The sequence below is a fragment of the Pecten maximus genome, chromosome 4 (genome assembly GCF_902652985.1).
Source record: "Pecten maximus chromosome 4, xPecMax1.1, whole genome shotgun sequence".
Taxonomy (NCBI): domain Eukaryota; kingdom Metazoa; phylum Mollusca; class Bivalvia; order Pectinida; family Pectinidae; genus Pecten; species Pecten maximus.
This window is the reverse complement of record NC_047018.1, coordinates 35,239,991-35,254,132: the sequence shown is the minus strand read 5'-3', so window position 1 is coordinate 35,254,132 and position 14,142 is coordinate 35,239,991. Positions and strand designations below refer to the sequence as shown.

The 14,142-nt window shown below is 35.4% G+C and overlaps 2 protein-coding genes across 3 annotated transcripts in view; one reads left to right on the top strand and one right to left on the bottom strand.

Annotated features, from left to right (window-relative positions):
- LOC117325946 overlaps positions 1-14,142 on the bottom strand; it is a 231,364-nt gene that overhangs the window by 186,506 nt on the left and 30,716 nt on the right. The gene's annotated exons all lie outside the window — the stretch shown is intronic.
- Positions 1-14,142, top strand: part of LOC117325948 — a 28,510-nt gene that overhangs the window by 11,832 nt on the left and 2,536 nt on the right. For both annotated transcript variants that reach the window (XR_004532400.1, XM_033882480.1), the window contains exons 2-4: positions 6,655-6,762; positions 8,658-8,717; positions 9,905-10,111. Coding sequence is in view for 1 of the 2 variants with exons in the window: in XM_033882480.1 (XP_033738371.1) it covers positions 6,655-6,762; positions 8,658-8,717; positions 9,905-10,111 (375 nt within the window). In the remaining variant the exon portion in view is untranslated. The remainder of the gene's footprint in view (positions 1-6,654; positions 6,763-8,657; positions 8,718-9,904; positions 10,112-14,142) is intronic.

Sequence of the window (14,142 nt, the reverse complement as noted above, 5' to 3'; positions counted from 1 at the left end):
TTGTATTTCATCAGCAAATAATGCAATACTCAAGAAATAAATTACAAGGTTTTCTCGGGGTTTCTTTGCTGTTTTTCTATTAGAAAAAGGTCGAACTCAGAACTAAACAGTACATGGTAGAATAGAAATAATCAACTTTGAATCGTGTATTGTTGCAGGATATACAACTCGGACTCGGATATTTTGCAATTTTAATTAATAACTCAGACCTGCGGCCTTCGTTATTAATTTAATTGCAAAATATCCTCGTCCTCGTTGTATATCCTGCAACAATACACGAATCATCGTTAATTATTTCTTAAATAATCACATAGCGATAATCACTTTGGTCGGCAAAGTCACCTACGAGTTTTATTCGCTAGATTTTTTTCAAATACATATTTTCTCCTTTTAGATTTTTATTGAAGTTACATATATGAGACCGGTAATACGTTAGCTGAACATGACACATTTCCCCTTATTATTCGTCGAAAATATAAATCTGCATATCAAAGTCTCCATTTTCAATCAATTCCGCCTCCTTTTTGAGCAATTTTATCTTCTTCTAAAACCAATGACGTACATTGTTCACGATTTGTCATAATTGTTTCCTAAAGGGAAGAAGGTGCAGTGCTATCTGACATTTGTAGAAGATATTTGAGAATATTTCATGGAAGTCACGTATGCTAGACAATATACGTGAACATCAAACTCATACATCAAATACACAGAAATGGTTATGCCATTTTACGGCGACATTTGAAGTAAATATTGCATACTTTGTTATCTCATAATGTAAAGGCTTTATGATTAATTTACTTCTCTTTTACAACATAAATTGTATTTTTTTTTTTTCATTTCAAATTATTTTCAGTACAATTGGATGCCAACAAATACTCATAGTGACACAAATATTGGCATATATAAATCTGTTTCAGTACTACATAGCCCAATATAAACCATCACAATGTTATGTAAATTTAGATCAATTCCATGCGATAAAAACCCAATCTAATTCTACACATAGATTGTGACAATTTATACAATGTCTCATCCTCATTTGAAAACCGCAATATCACTTTACCCAATACTGTAGCTCCAATACTCAGGAATTAAATAACAGATTTTCTCTCGTTTTATCGTTTGCAGATTCGACTCGCGTTCGTTGCTGTTGAACCTCTTCTATTAGCGATTGCGCTGTGTAAAACATCGTCGGTCCCCGTGGATTCTTCTCTGCGTTTCACTCGTTTGAACCTTGGAGCAATGGCTTGGAAACTTCGGCTTGAAATGAATGTTAATATTTTCACCGACCAGTCAAATACATCTTATTAATAAAGCTCTAACGGTTACTTAGTGTGGAAAATAGAAACGGTATATCAAGATGGCTACACCCCTGTGTCGGTTTCTGATTGGTTATATTTTCCGTAGTATTTTTCTGCGGAATCAACCAGAGTACAGGATTTTTACATGAATAATTTATGAATTCGAGACTTTTTGTGCCAGTGCTCCCACCGGGGCTACATGTAGGCGAAGACAGATCATGTAGGTACCGACAATTGATGTAGAGCAGATCAGGTTAGATCTCATCTGTCTGTCTATCCACGTACGTACAACTTAGTCAGGACATACTATTGTACTTTGATGCCGGTCGCGTGTCCATCCGTCCGCCGCCGCTCTATACGTTAAAGTTTTCGTTTGTAACAATCAACATATTTCTATATAGTTTTCCCTTGTTTAGGGATTATGCTACATAATTAACTTTCTAGTAAAGATCTTAGCGTATAAAACAGCTTTGATGGCTATACTATTGATGACATCATTCAAACACAAGTAACGTTATAACAGAGGATTTCAACATTAAATTTGTTGCATTTTCTCCGGCAGAAATGCTAATGCCGTCCCACCTTATTTATCGTTGTTTAAACAATTGAATGACAACCTGGACGCACTGGTTACTATTTATTTTGGAAGAGATCCATTGTTTAATAATAATCTACATCTTCTCTCATTCGTAGGAGTGCCAGCGATGGAATTCTATGTTACTGTAGGCGCTCTTCATGTGAAAAATTTATCAACCATTTTCTTTACGCTTTTTATCTTCTCTGACCGTACTCGATTATGTATTTTGTTTTAATTGTCGGAGTTCAGCAAATTTCCTGAATGCTTTGAATGAATCATCATCAATGCCATGAAAAGTAAAAAAAAGAAAAAAAAAAAAGTTGCTTTAAGGTATATGAATAAAAACCTTTAGGAATCAGACCGTTTGATTGAATTCCCATTAGGATTATTAATGTGCCCCTCCTGTACAATAACAGGACAATGATGTTGAGTTTGTTTTCTTGTTACAGTTTTATCTTAGATTTTTGTTGCCAGCATAATCTCTATGTATGTTGTCCAGAGCACATCGCACAACGGGAGAGACGTTTTGGAACGCGTAATAGTATATAATATATAAAATATAAACACAATCGTGTTTTAATTCATGATGTTTAAAATAAAAATAATCCTGTTTAACTCATTGGCCAAGTTCTTACTCTTGGAACATGGCTACGCCTGGATTTGACCTAGACTTATATGTCGGTTGTTGTCGACAGAGCAAAGGACGTTAATAACAGGGTAACATTCCTGAATGCCTGGTCCTTGTTCATCTGTACTTTGATATGATAATTTGTGTGAATCTTCTATTGATAATGTAATATTATTTTGCCATCTTTCTTTTCCGATAAAAGCAGGATTTCGTTAACATGCTTGTAGTCTCTTGTTGCTATCGTAACTTTTAATTTCTAGATATTCATTTACTTAGTATGACGGATTACCCTACACGGACATAGAAGCTAGATTAATAGCTCATCGCGGGGGCTATTATTGTGTTAGAAGTTCTGATTATCAGTAAGGTAGATAATCAAACGACAGATAGTGTGTCCTCGGTTTCAGGTGGACACAACACTGTCGCATTTTCAATAAATAAAATTAGTGCGAAGGTTTTCATAACTGGCCGAGGATGCAAATCGCAGTAGAATCCGTCACCACTGTTTTCAGTTATTTTCGCGAAAGGCGATATAATTACACAACGACAAGTAAATTGTCGCATTTTCGAGGCTATGTTATAAATGATCAAGATATATTTAAATTAATATAAACAATGAAATCGACATTTTTACCATTTATCTTCGTCTTATCTTATGTGAGGTTCCCAAATGTTTTCAAAGCTGGATGACTGTTGTTTAACCGATAATTTTGCGGGCAATGCCCTGAGAATAAAAGTAATATCCTGGCGCCTGTTTGGTAACTATCGATTGATCCGTGCACGTTTATCAGAAGTGTTAACATTATTGGCTTTCCTAATGATATTAAGATACTGCAAATTTCTTTTGTATGTTGATTTTATATTTCAGTACGGAGTAATAATTCCTATTTGTTGCTCAATTCAATATTGCATTTTTCTTAGTAACATTGCACAACGTGATATACAGTTTACCAACGGCATTTGCTATTTTTTCCAGGGTTTATAATGAAGACAGATGATTCGGTGTTGTCGTTTGCTATTTTCAGTACGAATTTCCAACATGTAATCATAAACTTGGGAAGCTTGCAGACATGTACTTTTTCTGGGTATGATTAAAGTATAAATGCATTACGTAGATAGTACGATTCCTTGAAACGCACTTGAGAAACCTAAAGGTTTATTGCTGAAAACTGAATTATTTTTTAGAGTAGAGTAGTTTGTTCTGTTTATTTACGGTATAAGATGCGGGTATTTCTGGCTAGGCGATTGGGTGTCGTAGATCGTGAGTTCGAGGCCCGAGTCATAAAGTTGTCTTCCTTCATCAATTGTGTTACTATGATATATATAAAATATTTAGCACAATGTATCATATACACTATGTGTTGGTGATCCGTACTCGATGAATATTTGTATATATATATATATATATATATATACATATACGTAAAGGTGGAAATGTTCGCGGCGTGGAAATTTTACTTCGCGACCATTAATTCTCCTCGAAAATATCCACACGCGAACATAAAAAAAACATGAAAATATTGACACGGGAATATTTTCACCAAATAAACTTCAGTAAATGCAATAAGTAGACCATGTCGGCATTTAAGCGCCATATCGTCCGTGAAGTATAACGTTTTATTTGAATCAGAGACTATCGATATATTATTGTAATGAATGGTCCGTTTAATATATTGAAAACATAGTATACATAAGCTGTTGCGTTTACGAAAGGACTATTGCAGAAATAGATCTATATATATACAGTGGAACTTCGTTAACTCGAACTCGACGGGACCATGAGAAAACTTCGTGTACGTTGGTAAAATTAGGTCAGAACCTCAATATGTCTTCTTTTAATTGCCCAGTCGTATTTAAAATTCTACGAAACTTATTTGATACCTGCAAAATTATTGCTAATAGATAAATATATAATCGACTTGTTGTCGATACGCTACTAAAGGTTTTGTTTTCTAGATGACGCCAATGTCCAGGTACCAGATCAGATAGTGATAATTTCTAATGAATCTCAAAAAAAGGGAAATGCATACATATAGAAACGAAAGTAATTATTCAATTTGAGAGTTTGATAATGATATGCAGGGAACGTGTAAAAGTCACGTGAGTTTATTAGGTAAAGAAAAGTATACAACGGGATGCAAGAACCACAGAGAATACCAACTTTCAAATGAAACCACAATTCTAGCTTTAGAACGGTAAAACGGGGGCAAAATAAGAATGGAAATATGGGTACCATTGACAATACTACAAGGCGAACATGAGGACCTGGTGGCCGGGAAGGGTAAGCGTCTTCTGCTTCGTCAATGGTATTCGTCATGTAAATCAAGGTAAAATCTGAGTATCACGGTGATGACAACGGAACTACCAGAAAAATCAACAAAAAATCGAACACGTTTGACGTCATATCCCACCAGGAAATAGAGCATTTCAAAACGAGATCATGATGTCGACCCAAGTCTTGTGATTGGAGGTCGCAGGGGATTGCGATACAATTTTGTTACTGAGCTGTTTTTATGGAAACAGTGTAGTCTTTTAACACTACCCTATTGATTAATTAAAAGCCGTATTTGACACCTCATACTACTATCTGGTTTGTGAAATGAAACACTGTTACGATAAAAAAAATTCGAATGAAACAACGAGTAAATCAGAAGCCACAAAAACAAAAAACACCATCTGATCAGCTTATCTTTCCCTAACATCACATAGCCATGAGACAAGGGGATTTTAGAACGCGCCACGTGCTCCCATATCACAGAACGACATTCTTGGTTAACCTCGTGTGTCGGCAATTCAAGTCCAGACTTCTCATAATCTCGCGGGATTTAGAAACACCACGAGAAGCTATAACTATAAATTTCCTATAACATTTTTATTCCCCTACTGAAAGCTAGAAAGTGTCTGTACGCGCTCTATATTAGCATTATACAGCATTATGTCCAATTCGTTTCCTGGAATTAAACTCTAAATTGCTTTTTGATACAGCCTCAAAATGAAATAAATCATAGTTCTGATGAACGATATAAGATCGAAATGCATTACGCCAAACAACTCATCCATTTTGATTGTGTAGTATATTTTAGTTTACCAAATCTGTAATCTTTGTGAGGAAATGATTTTATCTGAATCATAATAATATCGACACCTCCTTTCTATTCAGAAAGGAATAGCAACAAGTGAATACTCCTCTGAGCGCTATGTTACTTTTGATTATGGCACCGATGAGGTTCTATCTTTGAAATTAGATGTCATGTTTATTGCTAACGGACGTTAAATATAATTGGAGGACGTATATATATATATATATATAAGCATGTGCTTATATAATTGAATATATAGAGAATGATGTTACATAAGTCGCTTGTCCGTGTTTTCTCATTTCTGTCTGTCGACTGAATTACTTTTAGTAGTACACAGAACCCGTACATGTGTGGATCCAGACTTTTGAGCTGAATTCTCCATTGTATTGACACTTTCAATGGTGATACCGTTAATTGTAGCATCTATGTATTGCGATTACTTCTCTTTTACATTCGTGGTTGTTAAAGCGCATGCGTGCATGTTAAAGTTGATCAAAAATCTCAACATGAGACCGTTATTTAAGGCGAACTTTGTTCCGGAAATGAGCATGTTATAGACTCACACAACTAAATATATTACTTGTACTTGGTGATATTCCCCTTCAATCCCTAGAGACAGATCTCTTTTTTGGGACATAACCTAAGGAGTCTTCTGGATGGATGCCTTGTATACTATTTTGTTTAATTCGTTAAAGTTATTATTTTTGTATTGTGCATGAACTTTCTTATCTACTTTTCATTAATTTCTGACGTGAGATTTCTAAGGGTACAATTTTATTTTGATAGCTATTAATTAGACTAGTGATGAGGGAACACTATTGTTAGAAATACAACTGGACATTGCGTCATTGTCCGTAATGACAGGGTGCATTGAACACCCCTACATTAATGTGGAGTAACTAAGTATCCCACCTGTGCATTGTTTTAATGTATGGGGTACAATATATGTATATTTTCCAGTAATGTCCTCCTATTCATTGATTACGTATGCTTTTTGTATAAATTTTAATACGCATTATGTATGTGTTTTTATGTCCTGATGATGTACATTACATTTTTATGTTTCAGTCAAGTCCCAGGACTCAAGTCTTTGTACCATAGTCATCGCGGCTTACGAGGAATCAGAGGACTTGATGACCTTTATATCACAGGTGTTTTCATCCATAGACCATACAGGTATATCACCAAATCAGTGAGAAAGCACGTGTAAAGAAAATCTTTATTCTAATTCAAAATCGATAAAGCGTTGGTAAATTGATAATGGATAACGTGACCATATTATGACGTGGTATTTCTCGAGTAAGCTTCTTTTACTTCATCGACCACAACCGCCACGTAAATACACATGTAGGTCAAATATGGAACATGTCACGTTCTCAAAACGAGAATCAGGATATAATAGAATCTGAAAATCACCACTCATATTAAGAGCTTAGAACACGCTGAGATGTTAATTCCAAAAGGAGGACAATACTTTCAAATCTTGCATCATGCATCTCTGAAAAGCAACTTTTTTCATTAGCAGTCGGCATTCATTACACATATTGTGACAATGATAACATGCCATGGCATATGGAGTTAATCGTGAGATGAAATACACTGTAGTACATAGTAGAGCACAGAAGGAAGAATGGTAGTTCTTCTTACTATCTAGAAATTATTTTTTACAGTAGTGATGTCCATATTGGTTACGTTTTAAGTAAAAATCTAGGTCAAGGATTGGCGTAGAATGGTGTGTAGTATTCTTTTCAGATCGCCTCTTCACCTTTATGATATGTTATATTTTCGATTGACAATCCAATACAGTGTATAAAAACATCAGAAAAAAGTGACATTTTTTTGTATTGACGTTCCTCTATCAATCTCTCTCGTGTGTGATCACCATGAAAAGCAAATGGTTAGGTGACATTAGGCTACCACAGAGGCAGCATGGGCATTCGCGGAATAGCTGAAGTAGCAGTACTGGGATTTGGCTCAGATTTCTTTCAGGGCGTGCTTCGTGACTTTTACTCCTTCATTACTTGTTCTGGATGAACACAATATTATTTCGCTATTGGGTATTAACACTACATACAATTCAATACCTCAAAATTAGAGAATAGTTGATGCTGCAATGGATAAAATCTGTTTAGCTCCTTATCCGTTTAATATCTTATTTGTTGAGTATAACGTTCCATATTGATAACAAGATTCCCACTCATACCTATAATCACCAATCGTCAATGCCACTCACAAGGAACCTCCTGCTTATTCCTTGTCTAGTCTACTGCCTGATCATGTGAGGCGACTGTTGTAGGTCTGTTTGAAGGGTCAGGAATATTTTAGTTATGGATAACGACATATTGGAGATGCCAGCAAAGATATGTTATCATAGTTTACTATTGGAATCATCTTCTTTCCTCACTCCTCTATTTTTACCTCGACCTGTTTGCAGAATGGAATATTATTTTCCTGAATTCAAGTTATGGCATTTCATTGACATTTGTTTAAAGTGACCCTTATTTGTCTTTGGGATATTGTGATGCCGTCTTTGAGTGTTGTTATAAGAACAAGAAACTCCCATAAAAAAACTGCTATGTATATAGTATGATTGAAAATGTTGTTTATGATTGACGAAACCAACAAGACTGCTTGAGAAAATTTCAATAAAAATTGCTTATAGCATGCCCTTAAACTAAAATCAAATGTCAATTATCTATGATAAATGAATGGTGAAATTATGTTTTGGGTAGTGTACAAATTATATTATACAGACATGCATTTAGTGAGTTATTATTCCTACACAGCATTTTATAATCATTTGGGAGACTTCGTAACAATGCTGGAATTGTCGGAGAAGAGCAATATGATTTGTATGGATAGGAAGCTAGTCAAATGTTCAATTAAAACATATATATATCTTATAATAGAGATAGCTCACCACACAAACCGAGTTAAACGCATACATAATTCATTATAATTGTGTGTAATTTCAACATCCTGGGAAGATTTGAAGTGCCATCGTTTCGTATTTCAGCAATTAACGAATAGTTTACCAAAAATCAATAATGAATACTTTTTCTGTATTTCAGTGTTTGGATATACAGTGTCAGTCAGCAGTTTTATCACGGGACTCTTGGCATTTGTATTAGGTAAGGTATACTCGCAGATGTTGCGCACAACGTTATCCTCCAATGCGTATGCCTGCCATTTCTTGCTCACTGGTTTATTGGTTTAAAGTCACATTTCATTATTACTGTCAACCCACCATCTCCGGCTCTGTGTCGCATGTCACATTTGTTTACCAACAATTTATCAGCACATTGGGAAGATCCAAAATAATCAAAAATCATTACCATTATATTCACCTGAACCATCTGTATCTGAGACAATCGTAACGTTAAAACCATTTTTTTACTTGAACCAACTGTATTTCAAACAGCCCTCATACTCACTATTTACTGAACAATTTGTATCTGAAACAATCCTCTCAACCATTTCTTACCTGAACCATTCGTGTCTCAAACAATCGTCACAACCACTATTACACTTTTACTTGAACCAACTGTATCTCAAACAACCCTCACAGCCACTATTTACCTGAACCAACTGTATCTCAAAGACCGTCACAACCACTATCAACATGAACCATCTGTATCTGAAACAATCCTCTACTATAGAGATTTACAAACATAACTTCGAAAAGTGCTTAATGGAAAATCTTCAAAATTAGAACACATGGCTCATTTTTCTCAATTTCTGCTAGTAAATGACGTGAAACCATTATTAAAATATAGATATATGAAAACGCTATATAATCATTTTAACACCGTCCACTTAAAACACCATTCCATTTCAACTACTTAAATTGTGTATATCAGATGCATTCCATGGGATAGGAAAGTTCTGTGTAAATTTTCATTCCTTCTTTGTTATACTTTGTATACACATATGTATAACAATCTATGTATATTTTAACAGAAAAGATGATTTCACTAGAATTTTACAGCAACTTAATTTAATGATTTTAGAATAGAAGTACTAATTATCCAATATAGATGTTATCGGCATCGCTAGAAGTAACCAACGTTTCGAAGTTCCACAACACAACTTCAAAATGTATTGTGTATTAACCTTTTAAGATATACTGCAAAACAACCTCACGTCATCAAATGCACACCAATCTGTCATGAAATCGCTACAAGCACATTTAATGTTTTGATATAGGTCCAAGTATTGCAGCATCCTCCGTCTAACGAAATAGTATGATTTGATATCTTTATGTTGTTTTATTGTAATTTGAGATATTTTTTCTTTTTAAACATTTAAAATATTTTAGGGATCCTGCGCTACGGTTCCTGTCCCTGTGAGCCATGCGTCCCTATGTTTCTAGCGGTCGGAGGATGTGCACTGATGTTGCGCGCAATTTGTAAAGTATTGGGTTGGTGCTGCAACAGCCGGAAGACGTGTGACGAAACGGAACCAAACGTTCTTCAAACTCTGCATAGCATTCTCGGAATTCTGGTTTTATTTTGGACAATACCAGGTAAATATATTTTATTGAATATGGCATTCTTACGACATTTGTCGCATTGAACTAAATAAAAACAAATATACGTCATTTGCAAATTGATATGAATTGCATTGAACACACAAAATGAAGATGAGCATGTCTTTCTGGCGAAGACCTCTTAATTTGATAAATAAAAATGACGTTTTTTGTAAAATCCAAAACAGTTTAATTAAATTTTTCAGGCGTAGCAGCCCGTGTTAAAAAATCATTTGTCATAGAATTTAGTCGTTTTAAAAAACAATTTATATAATTCAAGACAAACTAGATCAACATGATATCGTCCCCGAACCGTGCAACATCGCTTTGCGGCTGCCACTAGGTCTGACCTATTATAACATTTACTACAGTTAAGCTACCAACGTTTTACGGCTGTTGAGATGGCATTGTTTGACGTCGCGTGTCTGCCAAAGCCATCCACAATCTGTTGAGGGCGTATCCATTAAAATCCCGCAGCCCTACACATGGTCCTTTCATTATGTCAGTGCCGTAACAGCAGCAACAACTGTATACAATTGAACATTTTTTGGACCATACGGGAAAAGAATGCTATTTGTTTACATGCGAGTACATATTTTCTCTCCAACATGGTCGCGGTAGGCAATGAAAAAACACGCAAATGCATCACAGGCCGGGACCGATCTCCTTCCTTGCTGTGACCAAAGGAAATTCAACCGATGCCCAATACCCTGTGGAATTTTAAGAACCAGTTGTTTTCCCTTTCTAAACACGGCATGACCTTAAGCAGAATATCGCGCCGGCGTGTATCTGTGTCCTCAACAGATTGTTTCGCAGCAGAAAGATGCGCATGTATTAGATTGACTGTCAACTTCTCTAGGATTGTCACCAAATGAGTATGTCTGTAATATTCAAGCTTACCCAAGTTTCGATCGACGAATGACAAAGGATCCCAGTTATCCGTCGGTACCATACGGTGACCATGCACCGCTCAGCTAAATAACCATTTCATCCACAATATGGGTGACAAATAAACAACATGGCACCCAAAGCCTGTTTGAAAATGAATAACCAGGGAATCCACTATATGTGTGATTGATAAATAACCAGGACATCCATAATCTGGATGGCGGTTTATTTTGTTTTGTATTTTTAAAACGTCCTATCAACAGCTATGGTCTTTTAGGGGCGGTCTCCTCTGTGTAAGGGATGCAGGCGTGTAGTGTATGTGCGAGTGTTAGGAGGCTGCGGTATGTACGTGTTTGTCTCCTTGTGATAGCACGAATCTAATGTCGGTTTTAAAGTGCTACCTCATTGAAGCATACTGCCGAAGACACCCAGCATCCTATCTCATTATACTGACAACGAACTATCAAGTCACCCACTCCCTAAAATGCAAAACCTACCATTTTTATGAACTTTGGTATGCTTCAGCCAGGTGACCGAACGAACCAAAAGACTTTCTCAAATTAGTGAACGCTCAACCAAAGGCTGAAAGTAAGAAAAAGAAAATCTAAGATCCCAAATTTAGTCGCCTTTTTCGATCATGCAATGGGACAGCCGTTACAATTCTTACGTATTCCTGCAGGGTATCTGGGTGATAGGGAAACAATCATGACACCAACAATCTATGTAACCGATTAATAATCATGACATCCATTACTAATAAGGGTGACAGAAAAGACATTTCTGTCAATCTTATTGTCATCATATTGATATATGTATCGCCCTGCTTGCATTCATATTGACAATAACTATATTCCTAGAACCGTTTTACTATAGTGATATTCAAAGCACATTTCAAAGATTATTTTTTAAAATTTCGCTTCTAATACCATAAAGGAATGTTTCCACCTTTACTGGAAGTGCTAATTGAAAAATCAAAATAAGTATAAAGGATTAATGCAAATCGATAATGAATGTATTCTAATCTGGATAGTGTTTGTATAACGTAGGTCAACATTCGACAAAACTGTCAAAATATTAATTACTTTCCTATGATGCCGAATGAACATCAAGTACTCTTGGTATAATTCAGAAACGGAGACAAGAAGCGGAGAATACCGTCATTATAACGAAATTGTAATCATTAACATTAGATATAAGGGAGACGAAAAAACATGTTACCTGATGATCGGTTTAGTTCGGTATTACCTTGTGCCGCCTTGAAATTCCTGTGTATTGCCAGCTCTATTAGGTTGCCCACGCAAGCTGAAATAATGGTTTTATAATTTTAAGTCAAAAGATAGCCCGCTCCTGGACATTGCCCGCTTGTTATCTGCTTCGTAATTAAGTACATGTTCACTGTAAGGGAAACAAAATCATTTTGTCAGATAGCCCGCTTCATCAGATAACCCGCTGAAGGCATTTTTTTAATGTTTTAAATCGTATAAACCGTAGGCAATACATAGGGAATTGCGTTAGATGACAATACAATAGGAAAGTGGTATTCCCATCTATTCTCATCAGCACTCACACATGTGAGAGGCAAACAATATACATCGTCATGATTAGGTAGTGCCATTTGGCGTACATGTTGACACTTGCGAATTGGATGGCGTCCCTTGACATATCAAAAGGAATACGACTCAATCATGGTATTTAAGGTCACATCTTTGAATTCACAAGTATAGAGCAGCTGATCAATCTCCTTAACTATGAATGACAGTAGGCGCGAAATAAAAGCTTTACCGATTCAAACAAAATTTGCATGGTGTGTTTATATGTCAGTTCCAGGAATACACCTCAGAGACAAATGGCAGAAAAGTTGCTGTGTTAAATATAGCGGTATAAAGAGTCGCAAACAAATAGACAAAGGCTGCAAATATTGCTACAATAGTTATTACTAATCAGTTTGTTTCATTCCTGAACAGAGGACACGAAAGAAACATACATGACTCATCTTAAACGATCGTAGGAAAGTTATCAAATTTATTCTCCAGTAGCTGAAATAATACATACCCAGTGGACATGCGAATTAACAAAGCATTCAGTTGAAAGAAAAGCAGCAGGAGAAATGGCAGCCTCAGAAAAAAACACCGTTATACAAAATTAGGCATTCGGCTTCTACGGAGAACGATCAATATTAACAAAGTTGTAAGGCTTCATTAGAATTTTCTTTTTGTTTTGAGCATCATTTCCTCTTATCTTCCACATCATTATTGAATGCTTTCTTTTTTTGTAAAATCGTTTGTGCATGTTTTATTTATTTGCTTTATGACACATTGTTTATGATTGTTGGAAACCCGCAGTTTGATACAAATTTTATCCGAAATTGTGAAACGTGAAGCAAAATAATGATGACAGATGTGAATGTATGTTTCATTGTTTATGGTTCTTTTGTGTATGTTTCCTTTGTTAACGAGTCCATTGTTTATGTTTCTATTGTGTATGGTTCGATTGTTTATAATTCCCTTGTTTATGTTTCCATTGTGTATGGTTCCATTGGTTATTGTTCCATTGTGTATATTTCCTTTGTTTATGATTCCATTGTTTAAGGTTCTATTGTGTATGGTTCCATTGTTTATGGTTTTATTGTGTATGGTTCCATTGTTTTTCTATTTTGTATGTTTCATGGTTTATGGTTCTATTGTGTATGTTTCAATTGTTTATGGTTCTATTGTGTATGGTTCCATTGTTTATGTTTCAATTGTGTATGGTTCCATTGTTTATGTTTCTATTGTGTATAGTTCCATTGTTTATATTTCCATTGTTTATGCTTCCACTGTATATAGTTCTAATGTAAACTGTGTCATTGATTATAGTGCCACTGTTTATGGTTCCAGTGTTTAGGGTGTCATTTTGTATGGTTCCTGTGCTGTCTTAATTGTATCATCGGAGAAGGCACTTTACTCTAATTGCTATAACAAGAAGACCACGCATAAAGAAATGGTCCTGGTTGTTCACGGGCGAAAAATCCAACAAACAAATCAAATGTGTATGGTTCCGTTATTATTAATGGGCAAATAGCTGATGTGTCCATTGTTTATTATTTATTGTACATACATTTATATACGCTTACATTTATATATGCTTACAATGTATAATTA